Source organism: Syzygium oleosum, unplaced genomic scaffold, assembly GCF_021117445.2.
Source record: "Syzygium oleosum isolate NSW1041296 unplaced genomic scaffold, Sole_v2.1 Sole_v2.01, whole genome shotgun sequence".
Taxonomy (NCBI): Eukaryota; Viridiplantae; Streptophyta; class Magnoliopsida; order Myrtales; family Myrtaceae; genus Syzygium; species Syzygium oleosum.
The window spans coordinates 26292886-26311931 of NW_026607485.1; the positions used below are offsets into that span (position 1 = coordinate 26292886).

A 19046-nucleotide genomic window follows, 5' to 3' on the forward strand; every position below is an offset into this window, starting at 1 on the left:
TCAGAGAATGGGAGTCAATACAAGTTATCTCAATAATCCGAGGACGAGAAAGAGCAGCCAAGTAAAAGTTATCATAATAAATTCAGAGATACCTATTTGATTTATTATTAAAGTACAATAAAAAGTAAAAATAGTAACATATCTAATTTATAAATTGAAGTAAAACTTATTTGATCAAGTAAAATAAACTGTAGCTTATAATTGCGTTCTTAATCGGAAAAGTACCATCGAAATAAAAGTAAAATTATTAAAATGACATGTCTTATTCTATTAAATGGAAAAAAAATGAAAAAAAAAGCTAAAGATACATCATATGACTAAAAGGTTATATATAGTTCAAATATAACTTCTTTAATTAAGTGAAGAAATTGCAGTTAATAAAGATAATCACTTAATGTTAGTAAACAACAAATCAAATAGTAAGAAAGTATAACTTACTGTTTGTATGTAGTTTATGGTTTGTCTTTTTAATTACGGTTAATCTAAAATAGAATTAAAATTATGTAACTTTCCTTTTAGAAATATAAGAATTGACATATGATATTAACATGTAACTTGTAAGGAAATCCTTTCACTTTAAGATTAAAACATTATTAAATAATGAAAAAAAATGAAAAAAAATAGAAAATGGCAGAAACGGAGAGGGTGAGTTAAGACTTCTTCAATCATGACATAATATTGAAAAAATTTGTGATTTTTTTTTTAAAATTTGAAGATATTATTTGCTTAGAGAAATCCGCTACTAATAGGAATAGTAGGACGGCATCCATTATTGTTTTTGTTTTGTGTAAAGTTGTCATCTAAACTCCATATGCTTATATGAAACGAACAAATCACTCATGAACTTGAAGTCGCTTTGGCAAGAGATGGATCTCTGGTTCCTCGTAGTCGTCACCCTCTCCGTCACCGCCCTCCTCAGAGCCACCGTCAACCTCCTCTCCTCCGCCGCCAAGAAGAAGAGCCTCCCGCCGGGCCCCCTCACCTTCCCCTTCATCGGCAACTTGCTATGGCTGCGCAAGTCCTCCTCGGAGCTCAAGCCCGTCCTCCGCTCCCTCCACGCCCGCCACGGCCCCATGGTCACCCTCCACATCGGCCCCCGCCCCGCGGTCTACGTCTCCTCCCCGGCCCTCGCCCACCAGGCTCTCGTCCGCCACGGCGCCGTCTTCGCCGACCGCCCGCCGCCCCTGGCCACCAACCACATCCTCTCCGCCAACCAGCACAACATCAACTCCTCCTCCTACGGCCCCACCTGGCGCCTTCTCCGCCGGAACCTCACGGCGGAGATTCTCCATCCCTCCCGCCTCCGTTCCTACTCCCGCTCCCGCGCGTGGGTCCTCGACATCCTCGTGGGGGAGCTCAAGTCCCAGCCTGGCGGCGTCGTCCGCGTCGTCGACCAGTTCCAGTACGCCATGTTCTGCTTGCTGGTCCTCATGTGCTTCGGAGACAGGCTCGAGGAGAAGCAGATTAAGCAGATCGAGGAGGTTCAGCGACGGTTGATTCTGCATATGCGGCGATTCGACGTGCTCAATTACTGGCCGAGGCTGAGCAAGCTCGTGCTCCGGAAACGGTGGAAGGAGTTCCACGAGCTCTACGAGAATCGGAAGCGCGTCCTCGTGCCGCTCATCAGAGCTAGATCCAAGGCCAAGCGAGAGCAGGTCAGCAAAGCCAAGGAGGACAGGAACGACGACGACGGCGATTGGATCTTATCGTACGTGGACACGCTCCTGGACCTGGAGCTGCCGGAGGAGAAGCGAAAGCTGGAGGAGGGCGAGATGGTGAGCCTCTGCAATGAGTTCCTCAACGCCGGCACCGACACGACGTCCACGGCGCTGCAGTGGATCATGGCCAACCTGGTCAAGTACCCAGAAATCCAAGAGAGGCTCTATGATGATATCAAATCAGTCGTGGGACACGGGGTGGAGCGAGTGAAGGAGGAGGACCTGCAGAGGATGGGTTACCTGAAGGCGGTGGTGCTGGAGGGGCTGCGCCGCCACCCGCCGGCGCACTTCGTGGCGCCGCACGCGGTGACAGAGGACGCGGAGCTGGGCGGGTACGTGATTCCCAAGGACGGGACCATCAACTTCACGGTGGCGGAGATGGGTTGGGACCCGGAAGTCTGGGAGGATCCGATGGCCTTCAAGCCCGAGAGGTTCTTGAATTGCGAAGCCAGGGGGTTCGACATCACGGGGAGCAGGGAGATAAAGATGATGCCTTTCGGGGTGGGGAGGAGGATCTGTCCCGGATACGGGCTTGCCATACTGCACTTGGAGTACTTCGTGGCGAACTTGGTGTGGCTGTTCCGGTGGCAGAAGGTGGCGGGCGAAGAGGTCGACTTGTCGGAAAAGCTGGAGCTAACCATGGTGATGAAGAACCCTTTGAGGGCTCAGATATGTCCCCGGAATTCGGGCAACCTGAATTTGGGATAAATGTAACTATGAAGAGTGTTGCCTTCTCAATAAATTCCCAGTAATGAACACACTCTCTCTCTCTGATGAATGGAATTGACTCGGCTGATGAATCTATGCTTCTTTTGTTGGAATTTGTGATCCAATTGGTAGAGTCTTCTAGGATTAGACATATGAAGAATAGTCCAGAGAAATGCTGAAGTTTTTAGTAATGTGTGGATAAGAATAAAAGTAAGAGATATCTCTGACCTGCAGAGATTGGTGGTGGACGTTAGTTAGGGCGGTGGACACGAAGAAAAATCGCAGACTTCGCAGAGGTATTTGCAGAGCTAAGTCGGTTGTAATTGCCTATAAATAGCTTGTAATTCAACCATTCGAGGGGTGTGGGAGTTAACCCTTGACTTTGTGGCGAGGAGCATGAAAATAAACTTAGTTTCTCCAGCACCATCTCCTCCAACTATTGTAATATCCATTCTATCAACAAATCAAACTATTCTTGTTCCATGAAACCTTGTCTATATCCTTTAAAATACTCTATCCTACCCATTTCATCCTCTACACAATATATCCTACAGACATATACATTTGCACATCACTAACAAAAAACTATTACCGATATCAAAATCATGCTTCCGCACAAAATCTAAATTTCAACATGGTATCAGAACTAGACATATTCGGATGGTTTTGGGCGTTTGTCCTCACCATCCCCAACTAAGATCAAAGCCAGAGCCCAAGCTCGAGCGAGAGCCAACAGAGCCAGAGCTCAATCAAGAAATGTTTATGTTTTAGGTAATGACACGTCTGTTGAGAAAAATTATAATATATTTTGAGGTTGTCAAAACTTTCCATGGTTTATATTGATCTTAATAAAATGCAAGAAGTGTATGTGCTTCAGGTAATATTGATGCCGAAAGGATTCTTCATGACTAATAGACCTTCATGAACGAGTCTAGAGAAAAAGGGAAGTTCATATTAGCTTGGAGATATTTGGGTTTTTTGTCTACATAATCTACATCGTTATCATTGATAAAGTATCTTGGAAAGAACAATTGATCGTGTCCAAGAAGCCAGAAGCAACGTACTGCATGGATATCAGCAAGGCAAAGGCTGAATATCAACAAAGCAAAAGCTGGAAATCAGCAGGGTATACGCCAGATATTAACAGAGTATTGTAATAGCTGAATATTAGGAAAATACCTATATTACCTATGATGAAGTTCTTGTCACGATTTTCAAGATTATTATATTGAGATATTTTATCTTATCCCTTGATAGCTAGTGATTTGGCATGAATTTCAATTGTGAAAGAATATTATTGATTATCAATCTCAAAATATATCTACGTGAAAGATTTCTGATACGTGTAACATCTTTGTGGATTGGCAATCATCATGAAGACGAAGTACTTTCTGTATGCGAGCTACTCTATTTTTGGGAATCAAGATTTGATTGCATGGGAGACCAAATCTACGGGGATTCCAATTGATCGACCTCAACGGCTACCTTATCTTCATAATAATCGTCCAATGGGTAGATTATATATTGATCCTCTGAAGATTGTCCAACGAGAAGTTTGGAAGCTGAGGAGTATTAAAGAAGACCAAGACGCTAAAGAAGATATGTGAGATCAAAAGTTCACAATTCTAGATTTCAAGAGAGCTTCGCATATTTTCATTTGTCTTCCGTGAGCATACAATTGTAATTTTAGGTGTTGGCAGTATTTTAAGTTTGTGCTTAGGTTGAGATAGCTTGAATATAAGCAAAACCTCATTATGATGATATCTAGTGTTGTCTGATAATATTCACTTAGTAGCCTTGCGAATATTCATATAGTTTCCCTACTAATATTCATCAAGGTAACTTGCTGATATTCACGCAGTACAATTGCTAATATCCACGTAGTACGTTGCTTTTGCTTATTGGATATTTTCAACTGTTCTTTCCAAAATACTTTTACAACGATAATGATGTGGATTTTATAGACATAGGATCTTGATGCTTTCAAGTCAATATAGAATTCCCATTCATCTAGACTTATTCAATAGATCTTTTAATATAAAGAATCCTTTCAACGTGAATATTACTTGAAATATAAACACTTCTTGCATTTATTAAGATCGATATAAACCATGAATAGTTTTGTCAACTTCAAAATATATAAGAGATTTTCTCAACAGATGTGTTAGTACCTGGTTCTGCTGTAGTTTATACTGAGTGTAGTTTCACTGTGTGGGTCGACATGGGATTTTATACTGGATTCCCCATCGATTTGTAGATTGGTACTTGAATATCGATGGTGAGCTGGTTGGACCGTTACAGTTTTTGATGTCGACGGTGACATGTCAATGGGCAAGGTTGTCGACCCGTAGTCATTAGTGTGGTTTTGTATAGGCAAGTATTTGGATACAGGAGTATGGGGTAATATTGATGAGGCCCGATCGACTTCCCAGAGCTAATGCCTTGTATTTTGTTTCTTGTGGTGCTTGTATTAATACTTGGAAGAGGGATACTAATGGAAAAAAATTGTATGTGTAATTATTAGAAACTAACAATAATGTTTCTCGTGCGATGTGTTTCATTATGCTTCCGCATGCCAATAATAACTATGAGTTATATTAAAAAATGACACGTGTCGTACATGACGTTCTGAGGCGCCACAGTGAATCCTGAGTCCCTCAAAAACTATGTCCGCACCAACTTCAGGGACTAAAAGCACCTGGTGGAATTTCTCTTATGCCAAATCGAATGACATAATTGAAGTCTCTTTCTTATTTTGGCTCTGGTCAACCCCGCACCAGTGTAAGGCCCCTTCCCAAAAAACTCCTCAATAGTCGGCGAGGTGGCTTTCTTGTTGAACTCGGATCCTTCTCCAAGAACCGGACTTGAGCGAGAATGTCGCCACCTGATAATTCTTAGTACTGTTGCTTTGTACTATTTTATAGTCATCAGATGTAGAGTCGTATCCGAATCCATGGAAGAACATATCTCCTGGAACAAGATTGGAACTGTGCAAAATCCTAGACTCCTTGGTGGTCGGGTTGTATAGGAGGAATCCGCTGTGGACAACTAAACAGACCAAGCCAGCGCAAGACGCCATGAGATTGGGCTCCAAGCTAGGATTGTCCATTCTCAGCTCATGAAACTTTGCCACCGCGTTACCTTCATCGCCACCAATGCCACCGTCGAACAGTTCGTAGTCTTTGGTCTCAAGGGGGCTGCTCTTGATGATTCTCTGGCTAGGAATCATATCCCCTGCCTGTAGCCTTTGCAAATGTGACTTGGCGAAGCCCGGGTCGAAAATTAGAGACAGCCACCGTTTATTGACGAATTTGAATCGCATCAAGGACTTGACCGGTAGACTCGAGAGTATCTCGATGAAGATATCCTCGGTGAAACTTTCAGCCACCGCGAAGGCCAAGGTTCGGCTTGTTTTGGCAAATAGTCTCTTCATTGGGCAGGTTTCGAGTGAAAGATTTGTTTCTTTGCTTTTGAATCTTTTGCTGAGAAAAGGCTTATAAAAGTCAAGTATGATACTAAGTCAAGAAGCTTGGGAAAAGTGTAAGAAAAGTCCTAACCTTTTGCATTGGTGCCAATTTAGTCCTAAACCTTTTATCTTTATGCCAATTTAGTCTTTCCGGATAATTTTAGCCCGATTTTGCTGATGTGGACACCGGCTGGCCTACATGGCATCGCCGGCGATGACGTAGATAACTTTTGATAATATTTTAATATTTTTCGATTTTTATTTTTGTTTTATTTTTAATTTTTTTTTTTCCTTTTTTCGTCCTCCAGTCGGTCACCGATTGCCGATCCAACGACCGGTTGGAGGCCAGGGGGCCTCTGGCGAACCCCCCCGGCCACTGGCGAGGGCGAGCCTCGCCTAGGCCAATGCGAGGCTTGAGCCCTCCCCAGAGCTCGCGCTCGGGCAGGCAGGGGTCGGCCTCTCCCAGGCCAAATCTAGCGAGGGGAGCCCTTGCTGGGGCTCACCCAGCCTGGCCAGTGGCCGGACATCTCCTGTGGCCGGTCACCGGCAAAGGGAGGGAGGGAGGAAGAAAGGAAAAAAAAAAGAAAAAAATCAGAAAAAAATAATTTAAAAATTGAAAAAATATTAAAATATTATTAAAAATTATTCACGTCAGTGCCGGCGGTGCCACGTAGACCGACCAGCGTTTACGTCAGCAAAATCCAGCCAAAATTAGCCGGAAGGACTGAATTGGCACTAGTTTAAAAGGTCTATGACTAAATTGGCACAAAAATAAGGTTTATGACTAAATTAGTACCAATGCAATAGGTTTAGGATTTTTCTGACACTTTTCCCCGAGAAGCTTACTCAAGAAATCGGACCTTTTTCTCCACATTTGAGCCGTAAATTTCTTACTTGTAATCCCCAATCTCACTTTGTGTATGCCCATAATATCCTTTGCAGATTAAATGTTGCATCTTGGCCTAGAAGGGTAGTAACGTACATTCATACTTCCATTTCTCTTTTTATTCACATAAGGTGGTATGCTAAATATCAAAAGGATAAGGCACATTGTTCATTTATTCTAACAATAATTTACACGATTCGTATCATCCTAGCAAAGATAATTACAGAATAAGAATCGTAACGTGGATTATACAAATGCTGATTAAATTATTCCATAACGGAAGAGAAAGTTCCGTAGATACTTCCTCAATCGGCTTAATCCTAGATCTGGCTTCCCTAATGGATCCACGAACCACCGGAGAAAGAATGTCAAGATAAAGCACCCGGCCGTTACGTAAGCTGTCAATCCGAGGCCGATGCACTTGGCCAGCACTATGTACATTGCCGACGCAAATGCTAATACCATCCCCAGTATCGCGATGAAGATGAACACGACGGCAACCTTAATAAACCGGGCTCGCTCGTAGTAGCCCCCGCCAGAAGTCCCAAACTGGAGATACACGGCGGCGACCGAGCAGCAAAACGCCAAAGTATCGAAAATCACGAATGCCTTGAAAGCCAGATGCGAGGTGAGACTGGCCATCCCCTCGTCTGGTCCGTCGTTGTGGTAGCCGCCGGGCATCGTGAAGGCAGCTGCGAAGGTGACTGTGGCTATGAGCATCGCAACGAGGAGGTGGATCTCCAGCATGTTGCCTTTTTCGTGAGAAGAGGTCTCTTTGTGGCCGAAGTTCTCAGTCGGGACTATTTCATCGGGTCCTCCGTTAAGCATCTTCTTTACGTTCGTGTTGACCCAGGCTTGCATGTCTTGTAGGCCGTAGGTCTCTTTCAACATGAAATAAACCTTCGCAGCTGCAAAGCCACTCTGCATACAAGGAACAATAGTCATGATATGCACTTCAGCAAAGGGTCTGAATACTATTCACATATTGCTAATTTGATGCATACATGCACTGCCTTGTCAAAATGGTCCGTTTATTAACTAAGAAAAGGTAGAAAGTTTTCATATGACGATGAGCTAGGTATCTGTCTCTTTGTAGTTCAGCATAAATGCACTTAGCACAAATTTAAGTCCTTAGGCTTCGTGGTCGATCAGCTGCAGAAATCTTCAACCAACATTCAAGACATTGGTGTAGTCTATGGAAGCTAATCCTAAACTGAAACAGGATTCCTTTGCTTCATGGCCTACCTTCTTGTTAAGTGACAACAAGAAAGAGCTACCGAACAGAAGATAACGTACCTCTTGATATTTACTATAAATGCCGAGGGCCGTCAAGTTCTTCTTGTTCGTGGCTTTTATGTCTACTCGGCTGTCCCGAGCAAGGATCGCTATGATGCTGTACTTTTTGTCCATGGCAGCCAGATGTAAAGGCGTGTTCCCATCTTCGTCCACTTCATTCACAAGGCCCACAAGCTTCGGGAGCCCCAAAATGAATTGAACGGCCTTCTCTTGCCCTCCTAAAACAGCAGCATGGAGAGCAGTTCTTTCCTTGTTGTCTAGCAATTCACAAGTGTCAGGACGATTTTTTAGGACCTCTTCCATGACGGAAGTGCGGCCTTTAAATGCCGCAATATGGAGGGCCGATTCCCCGTTCTTGCCTCGGATGTAAGCCGCTGAACTATCCTTCTTTAAGAACAATCTAACCGCTTTGTCATTGCCGAAGTGAGCAGCATAATGGAGAGGTGTCCAGCCGAGGGCATCCCCTTCTCGTATCAAGTCCGCTCTTGTCTTTACAATCTTCTTCATAGTGCCTGATCAAATGACAACAGCTCATGAACTTCTGTAGCCGCTTAGACGAGTTTCGCTTGTTAAATCCTGTTTTAGACTATTCAACCTTCTAGATCTAATTAGAATCTTAAGCAAACAGTCTCTTCCGCAGCAGACAAGTTAGGGAGGAACCGGGGGACAGACTCTTTTTCATTGCCAAGATCTAGACTCTGCATCTCTCCACGAACCTTCACTTAAATTAAGAAATTACCGAGTCAATTAGCTAAGCCTCCATTCATAGTTAATCAGCCGACTACGTACTGTCATTGCAGCCAATGCAAATCTCAAGCAAATGGAAAGGCCGGACAGCGAAGTTGCAACCTTGAATACTTCCAAAAATGACTGGAGTCCTTTCTCCTCCTAAACAAACATCTGGACTAATCTTGATATAGCAAGAAGCCTAGACAAACAAGCATGTCTGCAGCTTGCATTTAAACATGACAATACAAGGCCGGTGAACCAAATAATGTGGCAGATTATTGTTGGGTGTCAAATGCGACCCACTTGTTTAAAGTCTCAGGGACGGACTATCACCTATCCAATTTTGTTGACTGGTTTTACCATAACTACCATTACTAAAAAAATAAACAAGAGGTCAGCTTCTCTGCTAGTTATGATAATTGATATGAATTTTTTATATTTGCATGACTGCAGTGTGAAATCTTCTTTCAGCAGAGAAGTAATCAAGTCAAGGATTTCAAGAGACAGCCTTGCTTCCTGTTCTAGATATATAAACTTCACATCGTACCATTAACTGTGCTTAAAAAATCCTAAGACGAATGGTACATTTACATCTCATCATAGACTCAAGAAGCCGAATTTAGGAATCTCATCATCATTTTAACTGTCAAACAACACATTTCACCCACCAAGTATTCCCATTTTTTGAGGCATTTCCCTTGTCAGTCACCACTAATTTAAGAACTTCCTCGTCCAAGCGATTCATAAGCACATTATGCAATGTATGCTCAAGTGAGAATTTACACAGGCTTGTTTTTACACCAGTACCCTGGTCAGACAATCACAACCTACAATTTTGAATTTATCAAATTCAGAATAGGATTGACAAGTCCCTTGAGCCAGCAAAGTTATTCTTCCAAAGCCAGTGAAGATGCACAGAAAAGCAAATAGCAAGAACAATAAAAACTAAAAGCTAGCAACGAGGTTGGGTTATAAGACACGAATTACCATTGAGCTGATAATACACTGCGGCGTGCAGAGCAGTCATCCCATTGGTGCCTCCATGGAAGCAAGTCTCGGAGTGGCTCAGTATCAGCTCGGCGATCTCACCGTGCCCCTTTGCCGTGGCGATGTAAAAGGGCGATTCGCCGGCGCAATTCGCACAGTCCAAGAGCCCAGCATCGGCCTCCACCAGCGACTTCACCACGGAGTAACGCCCATTCCTCACGGCCAAGTGCAACGCACTGTCGCCCTCCAGATTGACCATCCCGAGCAACTTCTTGAGACCCCCATCATGCCCACCCTGGCTCTCAACATCTGCGTACGACCTCCTGGCGTGGTCAATGACGAAGTCAACCAGCTCGGAGCAGCCCACTTTGGCTGCGACCTGAAGTGGGGTCTCTCGCTTCGAGTTCGTCTTGTCGAAGAGCGATGGGCAGAGCCGTGTGGCTTCTTTGAAGAAGCCGACTCGCTCGAACTCAGCCGAGACGTGAAGGATGGTGTTTCGCTTCGGGGTCACTTGCGAGAGCAGAGGGGAGTTGCCGTCTATCATCTCGAGGAACGAGGCGTCCCCAGATCTCGCGGCTTCGTAGAGCTGAGGCTCCATGGATTCTTGCAACAGCGATCTCTCTGGACTTCCTGGACGAGTGACGTGAAGCAACTTGCTTGCTCAGACTTCATGAGAACTAGAAGAAGAAGAAGAAGGAAAGAGCGCGTGGACAGGGGAGGAAAGGAAGGGGCAACTTCCTACTGGGGTCCATTATATAGTTTACGTATCGGTTCATCCACGTGGCGTAACCAATCAATCATACGCTATTACTACTCGAGGGATACGTATACGGACGAACTTTGCCTTTTCGATCGATTTGCTTCCCGACATATTACTACCGTTTGGCGTCACCGTCACAAACGACTTCATTTTTATGGGATCTTTATAGTCCGATGCATATTACTACCGAGTTCTTTGTAAGCAACTCCTTTCATCGTGTATAAACTTGGAATGCTACAAATAACAGATCTTTATTTTAGAATAATTAGTTATAACACTTTGTGCAGGACCCTAAAGCATTGGACTCGTTTGAGACAACTTATCATATAGGGGCATCGCGCCCACTAGACACCATAAACATGCCATTTCTTCATGCTTTTTTGTGGTGCCATTTTCTAATGGAAAATGTGGCAATAAGAATCAATCAAAGTATGTAAAATACCTAAAGATGTACGGTTTGGGTCATCTTATTTCTTGGTATTTCATTGACGAAGTTAAGTCTATTCTTTATTGTCAAAATTAAAAGGAAAATAATAGAAATATATATACCTCTCCTCGAGCTTTATCATTTGTCTCTATTTTTCTCACAATCTTTGTTTTTTTTTTTAATTTTAATTTCTGGGTTTTGTCTGCAATTTCCCATTACAATCGCTTCATCCATCAATACGGGCCATGGGGGTAATGTGATTCAAGCACTTTTGAATCTTCATTTTTAGTACAGAAGGTCTTTTAATATCGGAATCATTAGATAAACAATATTCACATATTTTTAGTTGGTAAACTGGCGAAGTGGATGGTCAAACAGTGGGCGTGATTTTGGAATTTTATTTCCGAAAGCGACATTGTCTGGGTCAGTACTCTCTACGCCAAGATGAAGATTGAAGACCACTAAGCCGAGTGCAGACCGTGTTCCTTCTGTGTTTGAAGTCGAGAGAGAAAATAGACAAAGTGTTAATGGTGATTCAACTCAATTAAGATTGTATAATATGTATTTATAGGAGTGACTAATTATATGATGGCTACAGATAGAAACATAATTACAGAAAAACCCCATAATACATATAAATTACACATTAATACTCCCCATCAATCCGAAGTAGGTGTAACAACCGAGAGATTGAATCTCAATGGCGCATGACATGGATCACCGGAAGCTGATCCACTGTAGGTGTGTTGCGAACATGAAAATCGCCGGAAGCGACCCGTTCTCGAACAAAGTGAAAATCTAACTTAACATGTTTGGTGCGAGCATGAAACACGAGGTTGAGAGCAAGATATGTGGTAGGGATATTGTCACAATAAACGGTGAGAGGATTAAAAAGGAGGACTCCGAGCTCACGAAGTAAATGGCAAATCCAAATAGTCATAGTAACAAAGTGAGCGACAATGCGATACTCAGCCTCTGTACTAGAACGGGCTACAATGGGTTGCTTCTTAGCACTCCATGAAACAAGATTGATGCCTAGTAAAACACAAAAACTCGAGGTGGAACGTCGAGCATCAGAGCACCTAGCCTAGTCTGCATCCGCATAAGCAGTCAATGAAGTGGGAGAAAACCGCTCAATGAACAATCCACGGGTGGATGTGCCACCTAAATACCGATATATATGCTTGACGGTTTGGAAATGAGGTAATTTGGTTGATGCACGAATTGGCTAACCAAGTTTGCAACAAAACTAATATCAAGTCTAATCATGGACACATAGTATAGAGCACCAACCATTTGTTGATACAATGTCGGAGAAGCGAGAAGCTCACCATCATTAGCGAATAACAGAGTCTTCGAGGCCAAGGGAATAGATATTGGCTTAACCTTAACAAAGTTGAACTTGCGGAAAAGACCATCAACATACTTAGCTTGAGATAAAAGTGTACCGTCAAAACGGTGATGACCCTTAATGCCAAGGAAAGAGCGAAGTGGTCCAAGATCCTTCATAATAAATTCCTATGGGAGTCAAGTAACCAATGACGGTAATAAATAAGAAGTATCACTGGTGACAAGATCATCAACATATAACAAAAGATACAGACGATCCTGAGAAAAAGCATAGACGAATAACGACAGATCAGCTTTACTTACCATGAAATCCAAAGATAATATAAAACTGTTGAAGCGAAGAAAACATGCACATGGAGGTTGCTTTAAACCATAAATGGTTTTCCAGAGATTGCACACGTGATTCGAGAACTTGGTATGAGAGAAACTAGGAGGTTAGCGCATGTAAACTTCCACTCAAATGATGCCATCAAGAAGGAATTCTTAATATTAAGTTGACGTATGGACCATCCATGAAATCGCAATAGAGAGAATAACTCGAATTGTAGTGGTTAAAATGACTAGGCTAAAAGTCTCGTCATAGTCCAATTCGGCTTGTTGCTTAAATCCTTGTGTAATGAGGCGAACTTTAAAGCATTCAATAGTTCCATTGAATTTTCCCTTAATCTTAAAATCCCATTTACAACTGGCTAAATTCTGAGAACCATCAGTTGGTACAATAACCAATGTGTGATGCGTGACCAAGGCATTAAATTCGTCTGCCATGGATGCTTTCCAACGTGGGTCAAGAAGGGCCTTAGAATAGCAAGTCGTTGTCTCTTTATGAAAAGAGCGAGAGTGATTTATAATTTGTTTGGGTTTAGAAATTCTAGATTTGACAAGAGTCTACACAAGATGAGTCAGAAGAGAAGAAATGGAAGTGGAGGAGCTGGATAAAGATGTAGAGAGGATTTACAGGTTTCATTAGGAGAGGAGTCAGGTTGGGACATAGCAAGTGGGTTCAGAGGGAGGGGAAGTGGAGGCGAAATAGAACTAGAAGCAGGTTGGGTAGGCTGAGAGGAGTAGAGATGTGGGTTAGGAGGTTGGATTTGATAAGTGGAGAGAGGTGGACGAGGAGCTTGAGGGCTAAAGGAGGTATAAGGAAGAATAGATCAATTAGAGGAAACAAAAAGCTAAGTGGTTGAACGGAATAGTGGGTCATAGAACTAAGGGCCCGTTTGGTTCGGCTTTTCAAATGCTACTTGGGGGAATGCGAATACCTTTAGGTGAAAGTCACTTGAGAAAATGCAAGTGATGTTTGGTAAAAAAAAATTTGTGAAGCTACTTTGGCCTAAGTAGTGTTTGGTAAATTTTTTTTTGCAAAGGGCTTTGGCAATTTTTATTTTTAATATTCCGATTTTGCCCCTATTACTGTTCATCTTCTTCACCGTGAGGGTGGCCGGCGAGAGTGGCCGGCGAAGGGCCGGCGAGGTCGCCTGACCCAGGCGACGGCCGCCTGGGGTCGGGCGACCGCCCAGGCGCCGTCGCCTGGGTTGCGACCCAGGCGGTCGTCGCTTGGAGTCGTGCGACCAAGCGGCCGTCGCCTGAGGTCGCGCAACTCCAGGCGGCCTTTGCCTAGGTTGCGCGACCTCGCCGGCCCCTCGCCGGCCCTTCGTCGGCCACATCCGCCCTCGCCGGCCACCCTCGCGGTGAAGAAGATGAATAGTAACAGGGGCAAAACCGGAATAAAGAAATTTGAGTGAGGGCAATTTAGGAAGGGAAAAATAGGCTTCAGCATTTGTGGAATGCTGAAAACCCAAAGCTGGTCGGGACCAACTTTGGGCTTTAAACATTCCAAATGCTAGCTTTCAGCTTTCCGTTCCCCAAATGTTGAACCAAACGGGGCCTAAGAGTTAAAGGATTTTGTGAAAAGGGAAATTCTCCTCATTAAACCGAACATGATGACCAATAAAAAAAAACAACTACTTGATCGATCAAGGCAACAATAGCCTTTGCGATTCGATGTATACCCAAGAATTACACATGGCACAGGATAAGGTGCCGGTTTATGGGAGACACGAGACGGAAGAAAGGGATAATAAGCACACCCAAAAATCGAAAAGAACGAGTAATCAAACCGGAACTCAAATAAACAATGGAAAGGAAAAATATCATATTGGACAGGAGTGGGAAGCGATTAATAGTGTAAATAGTAACGAGAAGGGCATCAAACCAATATGATTGAGGCATATGAGCATAGATTAATAAGGTTCGAAACATTTTGACTTAGTATCTGATTTTGCATTCTGACAATACCATTTTGAGATGGGGTTGAATAATATCATTTTCATGTAAGTATGTTTGGAATGAATTATTGGTTTATTCACCTCCCCCATCAGTCTGTAAAATAACGGAAGCGATGAAAGTGTGTAGGCACTTCATATTTATTTTTCATGGGAAAAACCAAAGTGAACTGAGAGTAGTCACTAATGAATAAAACAAAATATTTACACCAAAATTAGATAAAATTGGACTCATCCATACATCAAAATGAATTATAACTAAAGGAAAAGATGCACGATGATTAACAGACTCAAAAGGCAATCGATGAGATTTGGCCACAAGACAGGATTCATAAGATACCAACTTAGAACTAGAATTGCAAGCACTACTCAAAACTTGTCTATTGGGATGACCAAGACGAGCATGCCAACGGGTGAGTGAAGCAGAAGAAGCCATGACAGGATTCAAGTGAGATGACATCAATGAATTGGAAATCATATAAAGACCATGAGTAGATTTAGCTTCGAGGAGAAATTTCCCGATTAGTTGGTCCTTCAAAAAAAGAAGGAACGAACCATTAAAATCAATGGAACAAGAATTTTTACGTCAATGTTGAGTAAACGAGAGTATATTGCGAGCAAGATTAGGAACACAATAGACAGGAGATAATAACAAAGAGAACTAGTATGTAGAAAGCCTTTACCGATTGTCTTAATAGGTAATAAATGAGGATCACAAATAGAGACTTTTGTCAAATTGTAAAAGGGTCTAGGATTTAAGATTTCACTAATGTCATTAGTCTTGTGTGCCGACACTCCGCTATCAAGATACCACATTGGATCAAAGGTTTCGCCAACCAAGAGAGCTAAGAAGGAGACCAACAGATCAGTGGCGGTGAATGCATGGTGGAATCGTTGTCGACATTATAGTGTGTGCCTAACCACGTTATAGATCTGACGAGTAAAATGAGACTTAGATCCGACAATGCCTCCTTATGTGAATGGGGGAACATAGGGCTTCGAACCACCATGAGGCCGACAGAGGTGGTGAAGGAGTGATCAGCAGAGGGGGCTAATAATGACCGTAAACTAAATCGATCATAGGAAGATTGCCAACTCAGTTGATCACGTGAGAATCGTCCACCTTGTCCCTAACCAGATCTTCAGTCTCTAGAATTACGTCCACCCAAAACCCTTGAAACGGTGAACTGGGTGAAGTGACATAACTGATCAAAGCATAATGAATATCAGATCAAGATGATGCATTTGATTTTCGGAGAAATTGTTCTTCTTGGATGAGGAGGCGTGACCGCAGATCATCAAAGGAAAGAATTATAGTGTCGTTTGTGACCATGGTAACAAGAGAAACGTACTCAGACGGGAGCCCATGAGGGCTTGAATCACCAAGTCCTATTCAGAGATAGAGCAATTGATTGTGGTGAGGGAGTTCGCAATTGACTTCAAATGTCGAAGATAATCACACATTGACTGATCGGGTTTCTTAACAGCGTTCTAAAAATCAAGTTTTAGTCCAATTTCCTTGGCTGAGCAGCAATTTCTTGAAATGTTCGAAAGTTGTGAACTTCATGGAAAATCTCAACTGTGAGGGTTGAATTGATCAAACTATGAATGCATTGATCAGTCTTGACGCAAGTGGCATAAGAGATATTGACCACCACAGTGCCATTTTGATCATTGATAAGCTTCAGTGAACACAAAAAACACCTATTCACATAGTTGAGCAGATTGTTGTAGATTAGAATATGTTCAAATTGAGATTTCACAAAAGATAATTGTTTGCATCAAGTTTGATGGAGACGAGACTTGTGGTGTTGGGAAAAACATGAGATGGCAAGGCTGATTACGCGGCCATAATTTGAGCAGCAATAGAGATTAAAGCAATAGAGAAAAGGGAAGAAGATGTGAAAGTGGGCGCAATATTGTTAAGAGACGATGGGAAATTGGGATTAATAGAAAGAGAAGATAATGGGTAAAGAGATGGTAGAGAAGAAGAAAAATTTGGAGATGTATTGGACATGGTGTTTGGTTGCTGTCAAAGACAAAAAGAGGCCGGATAATACAAGGATATTTTCGGGTTAAAAAGTCTTATGTGAAGAGAGGGATAAAGTTTGATAGGATTTATCATATTTCAGTATAAAAACTACTTTATGAAAAGTCCTATCCTCTCCTTCTCCTTCTCCATAGCTCTCTTGTGTTGAGGAAAACTCCTATTGATTTTGAAGTTGACAAAACCTTCCATGTTATTGTAAATCTGATACTTATTCTGAACTAATTTATTCCAGGTACGTATATTCTGGAAGCTCAGAAGGAAGTTTTTCAGACTTTACAAGCTGGTAAATACATTATTGAAGATCCACATAATCTAAGTTATGAGACTCAGACGCTGAAATTATTCAGACGCAGACGGAGAAATTTTCAGAAGCAGATGCAGAAGCTGAAATTTTTCAGAAGCAGACGCAGACGCAGAAATTCTTCAGATGCAGAACTCAGAACAAAAAACAACAGCTAGTGATCTGGTATGGATTTCACAGAAGGAAAGCTTTGATCTCAATCAAATTGATTGACAATCAAAGATTACGACAAGCATGCATTACAACGGATAAAGCTCTACTTATGGAAACCAAGATTCTGATTGTATGGGCGACCAGAATCAGCGGGATTCAGAATCTGTCATCCAACGGCTACTCAATCCTTTTTATACAAATCTGTCCAAGGTGAAGATTGGAAGATGATCCTCTGAAAGCTGTCCAACGGCTAGTTTGGAAGCAAAGGAGTATTTAAGGAGATCAACGAGCAGCAGAAGGAACAACAGATTCAAGAATCAACAAGTCCAAAGTCTGAGCATACTCCAATCATTTCTCTTGTCTTTCTGAGCCAAAAGTTAAGATCTTGAGGATTACTTTGTAAGAGTGACTGTGTGAGATAGAGAGTCCTATCATACACAAGAGTGCTATCACTCAGAATCTGTAAATTCCTCTTGAATTCATAGTGAAATCCAGCCGGTAGGCTGTAAGCGTGGGAGAGTGGACGTAGGCTTGCTATAAGCCGAACCACTATAAACTTGTGTGCAGATTTTCTATCCCTTATCTCTTTATTTACATTCTGCACATCAAGAACACTGTCTAATATAATCTGCTTGAATCTGAATCTTATTCAGACTCAACTGTGTTCTTTCATTTCCGCATAAATTTTTCAAAATTTGTTTAAGATCACCTATTCACCCCCCTCTAGGTGATCCTTGCTAGCTATATCAATTGGTATCAGAGCAGGTTGCTCATTTATTGAAGTGTTCTACTTCTGAGCTAACGATCTATATGGCTAGCTTGAGTGCTCCAGGGCTCATTGAAGGACAAAGCAACAACAGACCACCATATTTCGATGGCAAGGAAGAATAAGATGAAGGCATTCATAAAGTCAATTGATCACATGCAATGGGATGTCATCATCAAAGGAGTCAATCCAAAATCTTCTGATTCAAAAGAAAAGGCAGATGCAAGCAAAGCAGTAGATCCTCCATTATCTCAAACTGAGATATCCAAAAGAGAAACCTTAGATTCCAAAGCAATTTATTCTTTCTATTGTGCCTTATCACCTATTGAATATAAAAAAATTGCTGCTTGTGAATCAGCCAAGGAAATCTGGGATACTCTCCACACTACTTATGAAGGAATAGATCGAGCCAAGGAAACTCAAATCAATCATTTGCTTGGTCAATATGAAGCCTTCAAAATGAAGCCTGAAGAATCAGTTGCTGATATGTATGATAGGTTTGCTGACATTGTAAAAGGTCTTGCATATCAAGGACAACTACTCCCAGATGCGATGAAAGTCAACAAACTACTGAGAGGACTGACAAAGCAGTGGGATAATATCAAAACATCTCTTCGAGAGACACAAAGGATCAAGCCTCTATCAGTGAATGAGTTAATTGGAACTCTTCAATCCTATGAAACTGAGTAACGGAATGAGGAAAATGAATCCAGAGGTAAAAAATCAATTGCATTAAAAACTAACATTGATTCTGATGCAGATTCTGAAGATGAAGATGTTGATGATGAAGAACTGGCCCTCTTCATAAAGAAGTATAAGAAGATGAAAATCAAAGGAAGAAACCTTAAAGGGAGGAAGCCTTTTGAGAAGAAGAAGACTACTGATGAAACAGAAAAGTCAAAGGAGGTAATTTGCTTTAATTGCAGGAAACATGGACATATTAAGCCAAATTGTCCACTTCTGAAAAAGAAGACCAAATTTGAGAAAGCAAAGAAGGCCTTAAAAGCAGAAACCTGGAGTGATACAGAGTGCGAAGACAGTGATGAAGATATCTCTAATTTCTGTCTAATGGCTAAGTCAGACTCAGACTCAGATTCAGATTCTGATTCTGATCCCAAAGTGGAAATTGAGGTAAAGCATTCTGATATGCCTATTGAAGTATCAAAT

The 19046-nt window shown here is 42.1% G+C and overlaps 3 protein-coding genes across 4 annotated transcripts; 1 reads left to right on the plus strand and 2 right to left on the minus strand.

Moving 5' to 3' along the window:
* The first annotated feature begins 768 nt into the window (after positions 1-768).
* On the plus strand, positions 769-4984 carry LOC115664175 (cytochrome P450 89A2-like). Of its 2 annotated transcripts, none has more exons than XM_030586116.2 (2): positions 769-2466; positions 4800-4984. In XM_030586116.2, exon 1 carries the CDS (start codon positions 840-842, stop codon positions 2424-2426), a length of 1587 nt encoding a protein of 528 aa, XP_030441976.2. In that variant the 5' UTR covers positions 769-839; the 3' UTR covers positions 2427-2466; positions 4800-4984. The 2 variants fall into 2 exon arrangements, with proteins under 2 accessions (XP_030441976.2, XP_056167922.1); XM_056311947.1 differs by lacking the exon at positions 4800-4984 and adding an exon at positions 3684-4207.
* A 248-nt stretch (positions 4985-5232) lies between these two features.
* On the minus strand, positions 5233-5859 carry LOC115664174 (F-box/kelch-repeat protein At3g06240-like). Its single transcript, XM_030586115.2, has one exon. The coding sequence runs from the start codon at positions 5857-5859 to the stop codon at positions 5233-5235; it is 627 nt and encodes a 208-aa protein (XP_030441975.1).
* Positions 5860-6871: 1012 nt separating this feature from the next.
* On the minus strand, positions 6872-10503 carry LOC115664176 (ankyrin repeat-containing protein At5g02620-like). The gene is made up of 3 exons (XM_030586117.2): positions 9791-10503; positions 8075-8586; positions 6872-7699 (listed from the first exon to the last, which is right to left on the minus strand). Exons 1-3 carry the CDS (start codon positions 10386-10388, stop codon positions 7040-7042), a joined length of 1770 nt encoding a protein of 589 aa, XP_030441977.2. The 5' UTR covers positions 10389-10503; the 3' UTR covers positions 6872-7039.
* Positions 10504-19046: the final 8543 nt, after the last annotated feature.

Coding starts and splice junctions, on each gene's coding strand:
- LOC115664175 (XM_030586116.2), top strand. CDS start 840: ATGAACTTGAAGTCGCTTTGGCAAGAGATGGATCTCTGGTTCCTCGTA.
- LOC115664176 (XM_030586117.2), bottom strand. CDS start 10,388: ATGGAGCCTCAGCTCTACGAAGCCGCGAGATCTGGGGACGCCTCGTTC. Junction 8,587..9,790: donor AGTGTATTATCAGCTCAATG/GTAATTCGTGTC, acceptor TCATTTGATCAG/GCACTATGAAGAAGATTGTA. Junction 7,700..8,074: donor TTTATAGTAAATATCAAGAG/GTACGTTATCTT, acceptor CCTTGTATGCAG/AGTGGCTTTGCAGCTGCGAA.
- LOC115664174 (XM_030586115.2), bottom strand. CDS start 5,859: ATGAAGAGACTATTTGCCAAAACAAGCCGAACCTTGGCCTTCGCGGTG.